The 21,695-nt window shown below is 42.4% G+C and overlaps 1 protein-coding gene across 1 annotated transcript in view; it reads right to left on the reverse strand.

Annotated features, from left to right (window-relative positions):
- Positions 1–17,783, reverse strand: part of LOC142015814 (scavenger receptor cysteine-rich domain-containing protein DMBT1-like) — a 137,622-nt gene extending 119,839 nt beyond the window's left edge. The window contains exons 1-2 of the mRNA XM_074999616.1: positions 17,447–17,783; positions 11,107–11,421 (exon numbers count right to left, since the gene is read on the reverse strand). Of these exons, the coding sequence (XP_074855717.1) occupies positions 11,107–11,421; positions 17,447–17,783 (652 nt within the window). The remainder of the gene's footprint in view (positions 1–11,106; positions 11,422–17,446) is intronic.
- Positions 17,784–21,695: the final 3,912 nt, after the last annotated feature.

The following is a 21,695-nucleotide window of genomic DNA, read 5'->3' on the forward strand; positions in this document are numbered from 1 at the left end:
CACTTAAACCTTTCCTCCTCCCAAAATAAAATCATTCCTTTGAGCTCAGTATGATTTTGTGGTGTTCAGGAGCGGTAGGGAATACAAATCATTGTGGGGAACTGGGCAGTTTGGGGAAGGCCGAAGGCACAGCTGCCAGACGCTACACCAAGGTCCACAGAGGATGCATGGCACAGGTAACTTGGGCGCGTCTGCAAGAGGGCTGAAGGCACAGCTGCCTACAGCTACACCAAGGTCTGCAGCAGACGTGCAGCTGACAGAACTGGGTGGAGGTGGAAAAAGCTGATAGCACAGCGGCCCGCTACTACGTGAAGGTCCACAGAAGATGCACAGCACAGGGGACCTGGGCGGATTGGGAGAGTGCTGAAGGCACAGTTACCTGCCACTACGCCAAGGTTCACAGGGGACGTACAGCTGATGGAACTGAGTGAGGGTGGACAGGGCTAATAGAACAGCTGCCCGCTGCTATGCCGAGGTCTGCAGAGGGTGTGTGGCACAGGGAACCTGGGAAGATTCGGGGGACAGCTGAAGGCACAGCTGCCCGCCACATGCATACTACTTACTGCAACTTAACATGCTCCCCACAAGCAAAAGAATTCATTCATTAAGACACAGTATGATTTATTGGTATGGTATTATGACAGAGAAACACAACAGGAGCATGTTTGTTTCAGATCATTCACCAAGTGATGTTTTAAAGCATTCCTTATTGCTGATATCTCAGTGTGGTTATTGGTGAATTATTGTATAGCTGCCTATGGCTTCAGCTTAGGAATTCCAGATGGATGGGAAATTCTCCTGCCTGGTTTCACAAATGTTATACAAAATAACACATGCTGTAATCACAGGGGGGACATTAGTTTCAGAAAGGTCCATAAGAGTCATAAGCATCTGAACCTAACTTTTAAACAGCCAAAGATGCATTCAACCACCATTCTGTACTTGCTGAGTCTGTGATTGAGGTTTCCCTTGCTGAGGTTCAGGGCTCCTGTGTAGGACTTCATATGGTAAGGGAGCAGAGGGTAATCAGGGTAGCCCAATATTACAATAGGCACCTCCACGTCACCAGTTGGGATTTTCTAGACTGAGGAAAAAGTCCCGTCCATGAGCTTTCTCTACAGCCCAAAATTTCAGAAGATGCACATATCGTGAACCCTCCACCGACCATCCAATGCTGATGTCAGTGAAACGACCTTTGTCATCGACCAACCTCTGAAAAACTTGGGACAAGTATCCGTTTCATTTTATATACTGAGAGGTCATGTAGTCGCAGGCCAGGATGGGGATGTGTGTGCCATCTATTGCCCCACCTCAGTTAGGAAACACCTGGCAACAAAGCCATCCACTATGGCCTATACATCTTCCAGGATCATGGTCTTCCTGAGGACATACCAACAGATTGCATGGGACACCTGCATCGCCACCACCTCCACTGTAGATCTGTCCCTCCTGAATTGATTTGCTGATGACTGGTAACGGTCGGGTGGTGCAAACTTCCACAGAGCAATTGCCACTCTTTTCTGAATCATTAAAGCCAGCCTCATCCTTGTGTTGTTGAGCTTCAGGGCAGGCGCCAGCAAATCACAAAGTTCCATAAAAGTGGACTTGTGCATGCAAAAGTTCTGCAGCCACTGCTGGTCATCCCAGGACTCCAAAACGATGTGGTCCCACCAGTGCATGCTAGTCTCATGAGTCCAAAACCACTGCTCCACTCTGCGCAATGGATTCAGGGAAGCCAGCATTTGTGAGTTCTTGGACAGTAGTTTTGAGATTTTGTCTTCAAAACCAGCATCATCATTGTCATCATCATCATCATCATCATGATACTGAACCATGACTGAGCTTTGTAACTTGAAGAAAAAATTGCGTGACAGCCAGTGTGATTGATGAAACGATAAGTGCTACAAGTAGAATCATTTGGGGATCCGTGCTTCTGCTGGCAGAGAAAATGCCAGAGAAAATGGCACAACCTCCAGCTCATTTTCGCACTTTTACTGGGTGCTTTGAATTCTGGGGCAGTGCTCTGCACACTGGAATTCTAACATGAAACACCCACAAGCGATCAGGGCTAAGGAACTATGGAGCAGGTACCCACAATGCACTGCTTATACTGTTGAACTTGCATTGGGCAATGGCGCTGCGGAAACACAACATGGAAAAACATGGATTTTGTCTCGTAGTTCACACGCAGTCAGAGTCGTGTGATCCTACAATCTGATGGATTAGAGATGCTTACAGCTGCCAGGACTACTCTGTTATGAAGTTTCATGTAATGTTTCATATGGTGCTTTTAATGGTATTTTATTTCACTAAAATAAGAGTCAGCGTTCAGAAATCTGATTCATGAGTAGGGTACATTAGTAGAAATTATCAGTGTATTTTAAAATCTGGTCATCTAGTTTTTAACCAGTATGTGGCCCTCAAACTCTTCAGCACAGATTATTCCCATCCATTCATTTTATTTCTTTCACTTGTCCCTGGCTGTTTTGCTGATACCCATCAGAACCACACTTCTCTGGCCCTCCCCTCCTGGTACAATGCATAGCACAACAGGTTCCACCTTCTCTCTTTACACCTGCTTATTTCTGCCAATAACTCATATATCTAGTATCCCTGCCTGGGAGCAGGAATGCTGGTTATTGGATTGAAAAGCATTAGAAAAGAGACACAAACTAAACAAAAATGTTTAAAAGAGATAATTACCAGGTGTCGCCGAGGCTGAAAAAAAGAGAGAGGAACAAAAGTTAGTAGTGTTTTTTTTATGTTGTTTTTTTGGTTTTGCTCAGTAATGTTTTACCAAAAATAAACAGTAAACAACTTAACTGTAATGAACTTCATGCCAAAGAACAACAAATAGGGCAACAAAGAGATGGGTTCTCTCAAAGCTGCAAAGTATCTTGTATAGTCTCAGAGGGGTAGCCATGGTAGTCTGTAGCTCCACAAAAAAACAAGCAGTCTGGTAGCAGCTTAAAGACTAACAATTTTATTAAGTAGGCAGTGAGTTTTCCTGGGTAAGACCCACTTTATCAGATTCATTTCGAGGTCAAGGGTGGTCACCCAAACGAGCAAGAAGAGCCACTTTTTTCAAAATTTGGTAAAACATCAATAATTCAAGACTGCAATGCATGTGAATAAGAAACAAGCTTTAGTAAATAACATCAAACCATACTTTCTGTAACCCCTATCCTAAGAACAGCACAGGCACACGCATATCCCACAAAGCACTGCACATATTAAAGGGGGAGTTAATCAACGTTTTGAGATCACATATCATTTGCTATATATACGAAGAGTTCATTGTGAAGGTTTTAGATGGTCACCAAAATATCAAAAATAATCATGAGGGTTTTTTTTTTTAACTTTGCAATCATAGCAGTGAGAGTTACAAAGAAGTCCTTAAAGAGTTTCATATGGCTCCATAGCTGCAGGTTGCGACCCGTGACTTAGCTAATAGAGAGAAAGGCAACCTGAAGCCTCTATCCTATATGCATAAATACAAGCTTGCAAGTTATTCAATTGACCTGAAATCAGTGGATTAACTGTGATTGAAGATAAGTATGTGCTTAGGTGCTTAACTGGACTGGCAGCTATGGAATTGTTCATTTTATGAGAGATCCTTCTTATTCAGAAATGCCTCATGAGTATACTGTTATTTCAAAATAACTTAGCTGTCGTCTACACTACACACATGATATTTCAAAATAAATTAGAAAGTCCATCATCTTGTCTACACAAAGAAGGGTATCATAAAGGATCTGGCATGCATGCAAGAAAGTTTCAACTTCAATTTAGAGATGGCACCATATCGCAGTTTTGACTTTGATCCAAATGTTCCCAAAGGTCAAGTATATTTGGGTTCATAGTTTTAATTTGTTTCAGATCTGGTTTTAATATTAATACATCTCTAAAATTCTGGATCAGACTCATAGAAAAACACAAAATACAAATAAACCTACCTGTATGAGTGGCTTTATTCACACCACTAGTGTCACTGAAGTTTATGATATCATGATGCAAATTATTTGCATGTGGAAATATTAGTAAAATCCTTTTCCTTCTGTTGGTCTCCATTCTTAATCTCTTATTCATGCTGTGTAGAAACTTACCCCCTCAGAATGCGGGAAAGTGGGGGTACAAGGTACCCACCCTCACAACCAGGGTTCCCACAGCTGGGACTGCTGGTGGGTCTAGGTGTCTCAGCTGGCTCCCAGCCATGGGGCTCCTGGAGCAGCAGTGCAAGGAAGAAGCTGAAACCCCGTGCTTTTTTTTCTTTGTTACCTAGATGATATAGAGGAAGGCAGTCTGAGGCCTCTATGCTATATGCATCAATACAAACTAGCAAGTTATTCAATTGACTTGAAAGCTGAGGGTTAACTGGGATTAAAGATAAGCATGTGCTTAACTGGTTGACTGGACTGGGGCCTATGGAACTTTTCATCTTATGAGAGTTCATTAATATATATATTTAAATATATATAAAGAAATGTTCAGACCTACTTAGTAACCTAAATATTATTTAGATTCCCTGACCTGAAGTTCATCAAAGTTATGCCTTAAGGCTTTTCTGAATATTAAGGATCTCTCTCATATATATTTATATGAGAATGTATATGAGCATACAAGAAAACATATACATGAGCAAATGTATTGAGAGCAAGCAATATGATTATTTCCCTACACTGGAGCTATTCCAGTCCTGAGTTCTCTTGAGCTATGAATACCATGATAGAAAATGGTTTGGTGTCTTAATGATGTTGACATTTCCAGGCAAATTGACTTGCAACTCATGCGATATTCTAATGACCAGCAATTCTGTCGCACTGTGGAGACTAACTAATTTATGAGGCTGTGAACTTTCATGGGCTGAACCCACTTTTCCGTCTAAGGAAGCAGGTCTTGCCCATGAAAGCTCATGACCTACTACCTTTGTTAGTCTCAGAGGTGACACAGAACTGCTTGTTATTTGTGAAGCTACAGACTAACACCACTACTCCTCTGAGACTTATATTCTCATGACTTGCCATACTGGTAGTAGCCTTCAAACACATAGAAAAGCAAAGCTCAATATTTCAATAAGAATTATTATAGTTCCAGAAACATTTATTTATGAATCTAAGTCACATTGAATTCTGACCATCAGGCTATGTCTACACTAGCCCCTAACCTTTCAAAAGGGGAATGTTAATGAGACACTTCAGAATATGCTAATGAGGCACTGCAATGAATATGCAGTGCCTCATTAGCATAGTGCTGGCTGCAGCACTTCGAAAGTTCGGCTTTCAATCGTGCGTGGCTCGTCTACACAGGGTCCTTTTTGAAAGGACCCCGCACACTTTGAAATCCCTTTATTCCTATAACCAAATAGGAAGAAGGGGATTTCAAAGTCTCGGGGTCCTTTTGAAAAGGACCCCATGTAGACAAGCCACATGTGATCGAAAGCCGTGGCCACCATTATGCTAACAAGGCGCAGCATATTCATTGCAGTGCCTCATTAACATATCCCAAAGTGTCTCATTGGCATCCTCCTTTCGAAAGGGGGGGCTAGTGTAGACATAGCCACAGTGTATCAAAAGCTACATGTGGGAAGTGTGGTCCTCAGCTATAGAGAAATAAAATCATGGCTAAGACATTTCCATTGTTCAAGCAGAGAATAGCAAGGTTTATTGTATATCTCTCCACAGAGCTGTTATTCCAGCCTGTTCCAATGAAGTCAATTCTACAGTCTGGAGTTCTACAGTCTGGTTGTCAGTAAGGACCAAATTCAACCCAAAATACTATTTCAACTTTGTAGAAACCAATGTTCTCAAAGTTTCATGCAAACATTTCTTTGTTTTTGATACAGGAACACTTGGCACCTTCCAAAAATATTCTCTTCTATTAACAAGCTCAAAGAAGCCTAAGACAACCATGCACGCAGGGAGGAGAAGCACTTTGGAGAATCTATTGCCATGAGCCTGAAGAGAGCTTGCAAAAGATACCCAGGCTTATCACCAGGTTGTAATTATGTTCCTATTCAAAGAATTTGGCATAATTCACAGGCAAATTTATTATATTATATTATGTTATATTATATTATAGGAAGACTACAAGATACAAATAATGACATTCAAATACTCATACAATACACAAACAAAAAAGTAAAATACATATGAGTTACCTGTTGAAAATGGACCTCTTGTAGTAGTAGTAGCAGTAGTAGTTGTAGGAACTATTAATACAAAAGAAGAACAATGTATAAATTGCCAACACCTTTAAAAGTGAGAATAATGTGCCACATTCAAGATTAAGTAAATAAAATCATAACTCAGTTAGCAGCATATCTGAATGGAAGGAGAAGATAGTCCAACATGAATTCAATGATTGCCACATAATGGTGACAAGTATCAGAGAGGTAGCCATGTTAGTCTGTAGCTTCGAGAACAACAAGAAGTCTTGTGGCAGCTTATAGACTAACAGATGTTTTGGAGCATAAGATTTCATGGGCAAAGTCCCGCTTAATCAGAGGCATGCGTGGGGGAGGGGTGGTTTCGGAGGGGTATTTAAAGAGTGGGTCCCAGTAGGAGGGAGGGCCAGAGCTGACAAGGTCTATTCAGCAAGGTGGAAATGGCCCAGTATCAATAGTACTTATCAAAAGAGGCATAAACTAGTCAGATCAGACAGGGGAATGTGGGCCTTTGTCAGAGTCTAATGGGGAGATATTAATGCCCAGGGCAGAGAAGCTGCCTTTAGCTACGTCTACACGGGGATGCTACATCGAAATAGCTTATTTCGATGTAGTAAAATCGAAATAAGCTATTTCGACGAATAGCGTCTACATGTCCTCCAGGGCTGGTGCCGTCGACGTTCAACGTCAACATTGGGTAGCACCACATCGAAGTAGGTGCTGCAGGGGAGCGCCTACTACATGCCAAAGCGGCCCACGTCGAAATAAGGGTGCCAGAAACAGCTGCAGACAGGGTCACAGGGCGGACTAGCACTTCCCAGGCAACAGCAAGCCGCTCCCTTAAGGGGCCCTCCCAGACACACTTGCACTAAACAGCACAAGATCCACAGAGCCGACAACTGGTTGCAGACCCTGTGCATGCAGCATGGATCCCCAGCTTCAGCAGCAGCAGCCAGAAGCCCTGGGCTAAGGGCTGCTGCACACGGTGACCATAGAGCCCCGCAGGGGCTTCAGAGAGAGCGTCTCTCAACCCCTCAGCTGATGGACACCATGGTGGACCCTGCTATTTTGAAGTTGCGGGACGCGGATCATCTACACGTGCCCTACTTCGACGTTCAACGTCGAAGTAGGGTGCTATTCCCATCTCCTGCTGGGGATAGTGACTTCGACGTCTCGCCGCCTTACGTTGATTTCAACTTCAAAATAGAGCTTGCCACATGTAGCCGTGACGGGCGCTATTTCGAAGTTGGCGCAGCTACTTCAAAGTAGCTGGCTCATGTAGATGCGGCTTTTGTGAGCTAAGAGCCACTCCCAGTCTCTGTTTAATCCTTGGTTGATGGAGTCAAATTTGCAAATAAATTGCTGCTCAGAGATTTCTCTCTCCATTTGATTTTTGAAATTTCTTTGTTTCAGGGCTGGTGTCATCCTTGCATATTCGCCAGAGCTCCCTCCCCCATGCTCTAAATTAATGACATCCCCAAGAGCCTGGGTTCCTCTGCTCCCGCTCTAACCGAATATAACGGCAACTCACCAGAACCGCCGCAGTTGGACCCGCCACTGATGCTGGGGCTGCCAGGGCTGCAGGAGCCATATGGCTCCAAGCCAGGGCTGCAGGAGTTGCACCGGCTTTCAGCTCCCATGCAACTCTGAGTTGGCGCTGCAAGGGCTGCATGGCTCTGGGCTGGGGCCACAGCAGCTGCACCAGGCTGAAGGAGCTGCAGGAGCTGCCACTGCTGCTGCTGCCACATGTTTCTCCCACCAAGTGGTGCGGCGCCTGTGCAGAGCAGGCGGAGGGCACCATAGCTGCGGCTCACCTTATTCACCACACTGTGGTATCCCACTCACCACATGTGGCGTGTGGCCTATGTGTGGTACAGCACAGAGATAGAGAATGGATAATAATTAGAAAGTGGTAGATTGATTGGTGGATGGAGAAAGATGGCTGATTGGAAAATCATGACACTAGATAAGTCAACAGAGGTCCCCATCTTGCAATTAACACACAACTATATTTGTATCCAATTGCAAACTTTAAAAATATGATAAAAAGCTGCATGTTCTCTGATTACCATAACGGAGACAGTCTCTTGAAATTGGAGGAAGGAGAAAGAAGAGTGAATAAATACAAAAGTTAACCCTTTATAACCCTGTACACATGCACACTCTTGAATCCACATCATTGGAGGTGTTAAATACCAGAACACATGAACATCTATTGAGGGTGTTCTAGGTATGCTTAATCCTGGTCTTAGCACAGAGGGGAAAACTAGGTGGCTTCTTGAGAGCTCTTCCATCCCCACATTTCCAAGACTAATTCTCCTCTGCTAACTAGTCTTCTATGTCAAATGAATATTTATTTTTGTTTTTATTTGTATCATTCTACCACCTGGCAGGCCATGTCAGAGACCAGACTCCTTTGTCATATATTTTCAATGACATCTCTCAGTATTCCAAGAAGACATTTACTAAAGTGATTGATTTTATTACATGTGTCATGATGTAGCTCTATTTTGTTTATTTAGGAAGACAGCTATTTATAATTAGAGCTGTTCCAAGAGATTTTTGGCAAATAGATTATAAGCATTATGAATGACTCACTATGAATGACAACAAATAGTCATTGGGAGAGGGGCCAATTGAAGGAATGACTGCCTCAGCTGGTTGTTATGATATTCTCCTAACCTTTCCAGTGTCTCTTTACCTTTCCAAAGTACTGTAGGCCTTTCAGGAGTCTGATTTGTTTTGCATACGCAGTCTAAGTTATACACACTTAAAACCAATTTGCTTACAAAATATGAGACAAAATAGGAAAATGTCACAGCATCCTATTCTTGAAAAATAGATTACTTTCTCATTTTACCTGTCAATTGGAATATAAATATTGTACTGATTCTACTAGTGCTTATTTGTATCCTGTTCTAAAACTACACACATCTCTAAGGGTATGTCTAGACGGGCACAAATCTTCGAAATAGCCATGCAAATGGCCATTTCGAAGATTACTAATGAGGCGCTGAACTGAATATTCAGTGCCTCATTAGCATTAGGACACTTCTGGCCGCGGCGCTTTGAAAGCACAGCTTTCGAAAGCACGCAGCTCCGTGCAGCTACACGGGGGTCCTTTTCGAAAGGACCCCGCACCTTTCGAAATCCCCTTATTCTGATCACTGATTGGAATAAGGGGATTTCGAAAGGTGCGGGACCTTTCGAAAAGGACCCCAGAGTAGCCGCGCCGAGCCGTGCACTTTTGAAAGCTGCGCTTTCGAAGCACCGTGGCCGGAAGCGTCCTAATGCTAATGAGGCACTGAATATTCAATTCAGCGCCTCATTAGTAATCTTCAAAATATGGCTATTTCGAAGATATGTGCCCGTGTAGACACAGCCTAAGGGAAATGATGTACTCTGTGAACAATCTCTCCATAGCCCCAGGTGTATGTCTGCTCCTGAGCACTGACAAATCCCTTTTCCATATTTAGTAGAAGGGCCCAGCTCCACTGAAACAGTGTAAGACCTACACCAATGGAAAATATTTTCAGGGAGTAAAATGCTTTATTTGTGTTTGTGTAGTACCCAGTACAATGGCTTCTAGTGCAATAAGCACTGTAGTAATATAGATACTAATGGAGTCTATCATGTGATCCTACAGTCTGAAGGATCATAGATGTTTACAGCTACAAGACCTACTCCAGATGAAGTGTCATGTAATCTTCCTCGTGACACTTGAAACGCTATTTTATTTTGCTAGAATAAGAGTCAGCCTTCAGAAATCTGACCCATGAGTAGGGCAGGACTGTAGAAATTATCAGTGCATCTAGTTTTGAATCAGTAGCTGCCCCTCAAATGTCTCAGCAGAGATAATTCCCATACATTCATTTTTAACGTCACTTGTCCCTGACTGTTTTGCTAATACCCATGAGAGCCATTCTCCCCTGCCTCCCAGGATAGAATACATATCACAACAGGCTCCACCTTCTTCTCTCTGTATGCCAGCTTATTTCTGCCAGTAACTCCTGCATCTGGTGTGCCTGCTTGGGAGCAGGATTGCTGTTTATTGGATCGAGAAGAATCAGGAAAGAGACATAAAACTAAATAAAATGTTTAAAAGAGATAATTACCTGGTGTTGTTGTGTCTGGGGAAAAAAAAGAGGAAGAGCAATGAGTGTTGTTTTTTTGGCTCAGAAATGCTTTTCCAAAAATAAATAGAAAACACTGTAGCTCTAATGGACTTTGTGCCACAGAACAGCAAATAGAGAAACATGGAGCTAGGGGTCTCTCAAAGCTTCATGGTAATGTGAATAGCCTCAGAGGGATGGCTGTGTTAATCTTTAAGCAGTCCTGTAGCACTTTAAAGACTAACCATTTTTTATTAGGTAATGGGCCAGGCACATATTTCTCTCACAATACAGATCTTCCCTGAAAAACATTTCTGTGGTGTTCCATGCTTATTATCTCATCAATTTCCATAACCAGTGTATTCAAAATGGGAAGTAAACCAGAGCATGTTTTTATTCTTTTTCCTGATTCCCAGCCTTGCTTGTCCTTCCTGACTTCTGGGTAATACAGCCTATTCTTTTCCATCTTCCTCTTTATCACCATCAGTAATAAAGCTTTTGCAGAACAAATTATGCCTTCCATAACAGCTGTCCAATATCATTGGCCTCATTGGCGCTGCACAAATGTAGCTGTTAGGAATTTAGTAAATAAACTCTCTGGTGATGAAAAGAAAGTAGGATTAAAATTTCGTAAACATTTATATACAGACACATAGGATGGGACATGGTCTGAATTACATCCCAGAGGGTGATAGGATCATAACATACTTTTCATTATTAACTATTGGCAGAAAATTAGTTATGTTGCCAATGGCAAGAACTTCCCATTCATAAAATATCCCACTCTCTGATTCTATGCTGAAATATTTTTTATAAGAGAAAAGACAGTACCTGAGCAAATGACACCAGCATCTTCTGAGTGGCCACAGTTATATATGCCCCATCCACTGTGATAACATTGCCAGACAAAGGATTCATTTCCACTGCACTGCAGATCATCCAGGTAAATATTTCCAGTGCCTTGGCCAAATCGGGCACTTTCTGGTGCTGAAATGGCCCATCCACATCCAAGCTGCCTGCATACAACGTCAGCATCCGTTGTGTCCCAGAAATCATCACAAACTGTCCCCCAACTTCCATTGACATTAATTTCAACACGGCCCTCACACCTGTTCTGTCCATTCACCAGTCTGAGAGAAAGATTTCCTTAGAAGGATGGAGGAAACATCTTAGTGAACATTAACAGTGTTTTTCATGTTGTTGTTTTCTCACATTTTACTGATGTCTGATTTTCCTACCTCAAGGGATATCCGTAATTCCCATGAGAGTTAATTAAATATATTTTTTGTCCTACTGAGGAAGAACTGGGCTCTGTCAGTCCTGATTACTGAGAAAATACAATGAATTAAATCTTTTTATCACAAATTTCACCACTGACAAACAAGTGCCTTAGAGAAATAAACTCTTCGTTTTATGTCTGTCAAAGAGCAATGAGAACAAAGGTACTGAGGTTTATTTTTGTTAATAGAAATTATCTTAACGTGGACATTTTAATTACTTTCATGAATGGCTATATTAAGAATGTAAAAAGAAGAGTCAAGTCAAAACCAAAGAAAGAAAAGAAAGAAAGAAAGAAAGAAAGTAACCTGAATTTAATGTATGCATTCTTAGTATCTTCAGCAATGTGTTTCTGGCAGAAATGTCCAAAACTGGAGCTTTGATTGTGATGGTATCAGTTGAGGCATCCTTAGCTTAGTTGAAATTTGCTCAGGTAGCCTTCACAAATCACGTGAAATATAAGAAACTTTGTTTTATCCACACAATGAGAAGTTGCATAGGACAGGATCGAACATGCATACAAGAATGTTTCAGCTTCAATTTGAGATGGGTCCATATCATTGTTTTGACTTGGATCCAAATGTTCCCACTGGTCAAGTGTATTTGGACTCATGTTCTGAGTTTCTTTCAGCTCTCATTTTAATACTAATGCATTTTGAAAATTCTGGATCAGAGTCATGGGAAAACACAAAATACTAACAATTCCACCTGTATGAGAAGGTAGAATGGCTGTCTTTATTCACACCACTAGTATCACTGAAGTCAATGGGACCTGACAGCATGATCCAAATTAGTTGCATGCAGAAATATTAGTAAAATCATTTTCCTTCTTCTGGTCCCAGTTCTTAATCTCATAATTCATTTTATGTAAAAACTTACCCCCTCAGAATGTGGGTCAGTGGGGCTCCAAGGTATGCTCCCCCACAACCAGGTTTCCCACAGCTGGGGCTGATGGTGCGTCTAAGCACCTCGGCTGCCTCCCAAGTATGTGGGGCCACAGCCAATGCTCATACAGGCCGTCAGCAGCACCAGGCTGAAGCCAGAGCTCAGTGCTTTTTTGTTTGTTTTGTTTTCGTTTTTTGCAGCCTGTGCTAAAACTACTCAGATCCTGAAGGGACTTGGTGTACTCCCTGTAAGAGCTGTGCATAGCCCCAGGAAAATTTCTGAGCAGTGACTATTCACAAATTCGTTTTCTATATCAAATAGAAGGCAAATTGAGGGCCCAGCTCTATTTCTAACAGCCTCACATCTACCCCAAAGAAAATGTTTTTTGGGGGGTCAAATGCTTTATTTGTGTTTCTGTAGTAGCCAGTACAATGGAGCCTAGTGGCATAAGCACTCTGCTAATATGATTACTAACAGAGACTCTTGACCATACAATCTGATGGATCAGAGATGCTTACAGCTGCAAGAAGTACTCTTTATTAAGAGTCATGTAATGTTTCTTATGGTGTTTTCAATGATATTTTATTTTTCTAGAATAAGAGTCAACTTTCAGAAATCTGATCCACGAGTAGGGCAGATTTGTAGAAATGATCAGTGTCATTTAAAATGCTGTCACCTAGTCATTAATCAGTAGGTGGCCCTCAAATGCTTCAGCACAGATAATTCACATCCATTCATTTTCTTTCACTTCTCCCTGGCTGTTTTGCTGATACCTATCAGAACCACTCTCCTCTGGCCCTCCTCTCCTGTAGAATGAATAGCACAACAGGCTCTGCCTTCACCCTTTACACCAGCTTATTTCTGCCAATAACTCCTGCATCTGGTATCCCTGCTTGGGAGCAGGAATGCTGTTTATTGAATTGAGAAGCATTAGAAAAGAGACAAAAACTAAACAAAAATGTTTAAAAGAGATAATTACCGGGGGCCATCGAAGCTGAAAAAAAAAGAGAGAGGAACAGTTAGTGTGGATTTTTTTTTTGGCTCAGTAATTTCAAGAAAACTACACACACAGTTATCCCACAATGCACTGCACATATTAAAGGGGGAGTTAGCCACTGTTTCGAGATAACATATCATTTCCTATACAGATATGAGTTGTTCATTGCTGTGCTTTCAGATGGTTACCAAACTATCAAAAACAATCAGGAGGGTTTTTGTTTTTGTTATTTTTTTACTTTGCAATTGTAGCATCAAGAGCCATAAAGAAGTCCTTAAAGAGCTGCATATGGCTCCATAGCTGCAGATTACAACCCCCTGAGCTAGGTAATAGAGTAAGTGAGTCTTATCCACAAAGGTCATGAGTAACACATCTGTTAGTCTCTAAGGCTACAGCCACACAACCAAGTTATTTTGATATAACAGCTATTATTTTGGAATAACACTGCTGTCGTCTATACTACATGCATGCTATTTCAAAATAAATTAGAAGTAGCAGGTGCATTATTTAGAAACTGGTAAACCTCATTGCAGGAGGTATTTCAAAATAAGCACTACTCCCTCTGTTACCAGCACCTAAATCAAAATCGCTATATCAAATAGGTGCTATTTCAAAATAAGCACTATGTTTGCAGACTATTTATTTTGAAATACTGGTGTCGTTCTGCAGTAGCTTGGATGAACAGAAGAGATGGGTTTGGATTTTAACAAACAACATGGAACCTCTTTCACATGGACTCCATCCTTCTCTGCTCATAGCCTGAAGGGTAGCCCTCACTAAAATGAATGATAAATATGATAAATGATGAATATAAGGGGCAAATATGATGATAAATCTAGATGATAAGTATGAGGAGCAAAAACACTCCAGGTGTTCTCTCTTTCTATCCCTAACTCTGTCACTTGCTGTTTCACTTTCAGAGACAAAGGATCCAGCCATTTGGATTCAGAGAATATATCCTGACTTGGTCCTCTCTATTTTGCTGGGAACATGTGATGAGAAATTTACTTCCCACCAAACCGATTTTTTTCAAATTTTAGTTACAAGAAAAACAGTTTATCTACATTTTTTTCATAGCCATTTCTTGCTGAGTCTATACTATCAGATCAATTCGAATTTAAGGCAGTTAGCTTTATAATACAACATGGCTGTCTTCATTTTAAATACCATTAGTTCAGTTTTGGGAGAGATTACAATATCACCGTTACCTGATGGGTGTAGCATTAAGCTTGAGTTCAAAAGGCCATTGTGGAAACACCACTTCTTAAAATTAAATGTATTGGCCTCCAGAGGTTGCCTGTATGTAACCCACAATGTCCCTCACTGCTCCTCTCTGGCTACTGCTCTCAGGTGCATCGGAATTGGGTAACAGGAAGACTGTGAATTTCAAAGCGGAAGCAGCAAGCTGGTGGCTATGGACTCATGTTTGTATGAGCACCTGAGAAATGTCTTTCTTTCTTTGCAGTTAGTGTTGTGAGCACATCTACCCATCAAAAATATCCCCTGCAGGGAGTTCAAGGGTCTGTCTCTATACTTGTTGTTTTTCTGTGCTCCCTGGCACCAGCCGCTGCCCTGCCACACCACATGGCAACAAGGCCGTTGTGGGGGATGTTCTTGCATAAGCCACAGAGACACTTCTTCTCAGTGCTTTACATCTGTGCGTGAACTACCCTCCCTCCCGCACAAGCACCACACAGTCAGGGTCTTTCCCACGCTCAGCCGCATCACGTGGGTGGCCACTGACCCAGTAAAAGGATGTGCCTTTCTGTGCTGACCATGCTGCCAGGCAGCACCATGTTTAAGCTTGCACACATTTAGGGCTCCAAGGGCATGAAAGAATTTTGAGGTCTTGCAGCTGCTGGGGGCGGGGGTAGGATCCCCTGGTGGTTAAGATAATCAGGGGCTTGCAGCTGCCTGGGGGAAGTCTTTCCTGGTGGCTAAGATAGTCTGGGGGAAGACCACTTCAGCTGCCCCCCGCCACCGAACCCCACCACAGCCCTAGCAAGGGACTAGTGGTGCTTGCTGCCACCAAGGGGAAGTCTCCCCAAGCAGCTAAGGTAGTTGGGGGCTTGCTGCTGCCAGGGTGAAGTCTCCTCTAGTGGCTAAGATAGTTGGGAGGGATCACTTCAACTGCACACCCCCACTGAATCCCCCTATGGCTCTACCATGGGACCACTGGGCTTGCAGCCTCCCGGGGGGAAGTCTCCCCTGGCGGCTACAGTAGTCATGGGCTTGTGCCACTGTGGGGAAGCACAGAAGCACAGAATCACAGGGCTGGAAGGACCTCAGGAGGTCATCTAGTCGAGCCCCCTGCTTCAAGCAGGATCAACCCCCACTAAGTCACCCCAGCCAGGACCTTGACAAGCTGGGACTTAAAAACCTCAAGGGATGGAGAATCCACCTCTCTAGGCAACGCATTCCAATGCCTCTCCACCCTCCATTAAGCACCCTATTAATCCCCCCCAAGCATCTAGCATCCCCCATTAGCAATATTTTTGGTGGCTTTATGGTGCTGGGCTAAGTCTCTCCTGGTAGAAAACAATGTCGGATGCTAGCTGCCGCTAGGGGGGGCAGGGGATTGTCCCCATGGCTCTTAAGATACTCGGGGGCTTTCTCCGCCTGGGGAGAAGCTTCCCCGTGACCCCCCACCATGCCCCTAGCAAGTAGCCCCCCCACCAAGAATTCCCATGTTCACAATATCTGTGTAGCAAAGAGGGAAGTCTAAGATCTTCTTTCCTACACTTTTCTGTCCTCTTTCTTCTAACTCTCAGAGTCTTTTCCTTGTACTATTTGCAGGGATTGGGTGCAGTCACAGGAGGGGGGACCGACTGAGAACACAGCCATTGCACAGAAGACTTATTGTGCACTGCAAAGCCAAAGACTCTCCCCTCAGCAGCTCTCTTTTTTGAAGAACTTTCCTATCTTCTCATTCTTCAAGCTCTTTGGGGTCCCTTTATAATTTTCAGGGACAGGATGGAATCATGGGAGTGGGAACACTGAGTGGATGGCCAGCTGAGAATTCAGCTACAGAACAAAGACACTTGTCTTAACTTTTTTGCCATCTCTGCGGATGCCCTACTTTTCCCTCCTTCCAACAGGAAAAAATGGATGTTTGCTTAGCATGGGAGGGGAATGAGGAAAATGCAACATGGGAAGATGATGTCAAAGACCAGCAAGCACACTCAGCATGCTGCGGGGATAATGGAACTGTGGGATAGGTTCCCACAATGCACTACTGCAGCAGTGAATGTTTGCCAATTGAGTATGGCAGCAATAAGTCCTCTTTGCGAGGAGCACATGTGGAGGTGAGGATGGTCAAATCAAAACTCTTAAATTCCAGAATTACAAGGACCCTATTAATAAATTCAAATTTATTGCACTCCATGTGTAGCTCTTTATAGTTAAATAGACTTGTTTTTTTCTTTAATCAAAACTAGTCCAAAGTTATATTCAAACTGAATTGTTTGACAGCTCCAAGTAAGGCAGCAAATTCCTGTATTCTGATTCCATTCCGGGACTACAGGTCCCTAACATCTGAAGTGTCCTCGAGAGGAGTGAGCAGTGCAGAAAACATGAGGGTTCTTTTTTTTTAAAAAAAAAATCTGGGACGTACGGTGTATTGGGGTCCCTCTAGAAATCGTTACTAAGGCTCCCAGAAGCCAGAGTCTGACTCAGTGTCAGTGACAGGCTGCTGGGATCTGAGCTGCTGGACCAGGGCTGTAGCTATACATAGACATGCAGGGTGGGACATGCATGCTGTTGGGCTGTTTGTGAGCAGCTCAGGTCAGGAGCCACTGCAAACAACAATGCATCAGCCAAGCTTGCAGAGTGGGTACTGACACAACCGATTCCTGGTTTGAATCTCACCCAAAAGTGTGATCGCAGCTTAACATACTTTTCATTATTAATTATTAGTAAAGAATGAGGTACATTGCCAATGGCAAGCACTCCCCAGTCATAAAATATCCGATTCTCTAAGCAAAAATATGTTTACTAGAGAAAAGACAGTACCTGAACAAATGACACTGGCGTCTTCCTGGTGGCTACAGTTATGTACGCCCCATAAACTGTGTTGACATTGCCAGATAAAAGATTCATTTCCTTTGCACTGCACATCATCCAGGTAAATATTTCCAGTGCCTTGGCCAAATCGGGCACTTCCTGGTGCTGAAATGGCCCATCCACATCCATACTGCCTACATGCAACTTCAGCATCCGTTATGTCCCAGGAATTACCACAGACTGTCCCCCAAGCTCCATTGACAAGAATTTCAACACGGCCTTCACACCTGTTCCGTCCATTCATCAGGCCAAGTGAAAGACGTCCTTCAAAGGACAGAAAATACATCTTGGTGAGTATTCACAAAGTGTTTCATGTTGGCATGTTTTCATACATTTTACCGCTATCTGAATTTCCCATCACAAGTGATATCCTTAATTCCCATGACAGTTAGCTACATATATTTGTGTCCTTCAGAGGAAGAACTGGGCTCTGGCAGTCCTGATAATTGAGAGAATACAATGGATTATACCTCTTTATCACAAACTTTAGCATGAATAAACAAGTGCCTTAGAGAAATTAACTCTTCATTCTATGTCTGTCAAAGAGCAATGAGAACAAAGGTACTCAGATTTGTTTTCATTAGTAGAAATTATCTTAAACTGGACATTTTAGTTTCATGCTTGGATACGTTAAGAATGTAAAGGGAAAGAGAGTCAAGACAAGAACAAAATAAAGAAAGAAAGAATAAAAACAAAAGGAAAAAGAAAAGACGGAAGTAACTTGAATTTGACCTTTGCATATCTAATATTTTCAGCAAAGTGTTTCTGGCAGAAATGTCCGAAATTGAAGAAGCCTTAATTGTTGTATTATCAGGTGAGGCATCCTTAGCTTAGCAGGCCTTTGCGCAGGTAGACTTCAGAGATCCCATCTCCTTCATCTTAACCACACAGTGAAAGGTAGCAAAGATATGAAATACACGCAATAATATTTAAACTTCAGTTTAGAGATGGGTCCATACCACAGTTTTGACTTGGATCCAAATGTTCACAAAGGTCAAATATATTTGGATTCATGATTTAATTTGTTTCAGCTATAATTTTGATATTAATACATTTCTAAAATTCTGGATCAGCGTCATGGGAAAATACAAACCACAAATAAGCCTATATGTATGAGTGACTTTATCTACACCACTAGTATCATTGAAGTCAATGGTACCTGATAGCTTGAAGCGAATTAGTTGCATGCAGAAATATTAGTAAATTATTTTTCTTATTTTGTTCCTAATTCTTAATCTGACTTCATGCTGTGTATAAACCTTCCCTGACGGAATTTAGGTAAGTGGGGCTCTAAGGCACCCTCCCTTCCAGAAGGGCTGCCAGCAGGTCTAGGCGTATCGGCTGGCTCCCAGCCGGGGGGGCTGCTGGAGTCCCTGCTGGCTCCACAGGCCTTCGGGGCCACAACCAGAGCTCTGACAGGCTCTGCTGCAGTGCAATTTTTTTTTTAGCCTGTTGTAAATCTACACAAATCTCTGATGGAGTTGATATACTCCTGTAAGAGTTCTGCATAGCCCCAGAGGTATGTCTGAGCATGACTACTGACAACTCCCTTTTCCATGTGAGATAGTAGGCTAATTGAGGGCCCAGCTCTATTTGTAACAGCCTAAAATCTACCCCAAAGAAAATGTTTTCACGGGGTCAAATGTTTTATTTGTGTTTGTGTAATACCTAGTACAAGGGAGCCAAGTGGCATAAGCACTCTGCTAATATAGTTACTAAGAGAGTCTTGTGACCATATAATCAGATGGATCAGAAATGATTACAGGTGCAAGAAGTACTCAGTTATGAAGTGTCCTGTAATGTTTCTTATGGTGCTTTTAATGCTATTTTATTTTGCTAGAATAAGAATCAGCCTTCAGAAATCTGATCCATGAGTAGGGCAGGATTGTAGAAATTAATCGGTGTAGTTTAAAATCTTGTCATCTAGCTTTTAATCAGTAGGTGGCCCTTAAACTCAGACAATTCCCATCCATTCCTCTTTTTCTTTCACTTCTTCCTGGCTCTTTTGCTGATACCTATGAGAACCACTCTCCTCTGGCAACTCCTCTCCTGGTAGAATGCATAGCACAATAGGCTCCGCCTTCTGTCTTTACACCGGCTTATTTCTGCCAACAACTCCTGCGTCTGGTATCCCTGCTTGGGAGCAGGAATGCTGGTTATTGAATTCAGAAGCATTACGAAGGAGAAATAGAACTAAACAAAAATGTTTAAAAGAGATATTTACCAGGTGTCATGAAGGCTGAAAAAAAAAAAAGAGAGGGACACGTTAGTGCTGTACTTTTCTTTTGACTAAGTAATGTTTTACCATAAATAAATAGAAGAAACTGTAACTGTAATAAACTTAGCATCAAGGAGCAGCAAATAGGGTGGTAAAGAGATAGGGTCTCTCAAAGCTGCGTAGCATCCTGCATAGTTTCAGAGGGGTAGCCATGTTAGTCTATAGTCATAGGATATCCCCAGTCATAAAATATCCCACTCTCTGATTCTATGCTAAAATATTTTTATAAGAGAAAAGACTCTACCTGAGCAAACGACAGCAGCATCTTCCTGGTGGCCACAGTCATGTATGCCCCATCCCCTGTGTTGACATTGCCAGATGAAAGATTCATTTCCTCTGCACTGCACATCATCCAGGTAAATACTTCCAGTGCCCGGGCCAAATCGGTAACTTCCTGGTACTGAAATGGCCCATCCACATTCAAGCTGCCTGCATACAACGTCAGCGTCCATTGTGTCCCAGTGATCATCACAGACTGTCCCCCAGGTTCCATTGGCATTAATTTCAACACGGCCCTCACACCTGTTCTGTCCATTCACCAGTCTAAGTGAAAGATTTCCTTGGGAGGACAGAGAAAACATCTTGGTGAGCATTCACAAAGTGTTTCACATTGGCATGTTTTCATACATTTTACTGCTATCCAATTTTCCCACCACAAGGGATATCTCTAGTTCCCATGGCAGTTAGTTAACTATATTTGTGTCCTGCAGAGGAAGAACTGGGCTCTGTCAATCCCAATAATTGAAAAAAATACAATGTATTATATTTTTCATTGCAGACTTTATCATTCACAAAGAAGTACCTTGGAGAAACTAACTCTTCATTCTATGTCTGTCAAAGAGCAATGAGAACAAAATTAGAGAGATTTGTTTTCATTAGTAGAAATTATCTTAAATTGGACATTTTAATTTCTTTTGTACATGAATATATTAAGAATATAAAACAGAGATTCCCAACCTATGGGTCAGGACCCAAACACTGGTTGCAATTAGATTTGTTAAGGATCGCCAGCAGCTTGGAACTGCATGTGGCTCTTAAAGGAGCCATTTGCAGCTCCTTAATGCTACCACATCCAGCAGCTACCTCTATCAATGGAGAAGCGATTATGCATTACAAAGACAGCTTCTCCACCTTTGATATCCGTAGCTTTGCTGGGCAAGCCACTTAATAGATGCTTGCAGCAAGCAATTTTCACACCCCCTCTACTCTTCCCTCCTTTTGCCCCCCCCCCTTCTGTTCCATGTAGCTGATTTGTCAGTTTTCATTTTTTGTCTGTGTCTCCCCAGGCCGTGTGACCTCTCCCCCGCAGCCCCTGAGTGTGACCACCCTAATCCCCCACACCCACAGTTCCTGAGTGTGACTCTTCTCCAGCCCCTGAGTGTGGTCCCAAGACCTCCAAACCCCCAGTCCCCGCCAGTATAACTTCCCCAACCCCTCCAGTCTATGAGTGTGGGGGGAGCAGTCTGGGGATGAAGGTCTTTCCCTCACCACAATTCAGATTAATTATAATAATAAAATGATGACTAACTGTAATAATGTAGTGTTATTTTATTATTATTAATGTATTTTCCCTTTTTATGAAATAATTACTATTAATTAATAGAATGGAGGGGACACAATTTTATATTCATGTCTCAGGCACAAAATTAGCTAGTTATGGTACTGCTCTCTTTCCCCTGGCCCCTGTTTTTGAATTACCTTGGGTCATCAAGTCTCCCTGAATTTTTAAAATGGATCCCTGTCTGGAAAAATATGGGAAGAGCTGATGCAAAAAGGAACAAGAATCAAGTCAAACCCAAAGAAAGAATGAAAATGAGGAAGTACTTTGAATCTGACATACGCATGATTAATATTGTCAGCACTGTGTTTCTGGTAGAAATGTCCAAAATTGAGCAGTCTTGGTTGTGATTGTATCAGCTG

The sequence above is a fragment of the Carettochelys insculpta genome, chromosome 7 (genome assembly GCF_033958435.1).
Source record: "Carettochelys insculpta isolate YL-2023 chromosome 7, ASM3395843v1, whole genome shotgun sequence".
Classification (NCBI taxonomy): Eukaryota; Metazoa; Chordata; order Testudines; family Carettochelyidae; genus Carettochelys; species Carettochelys insculpta.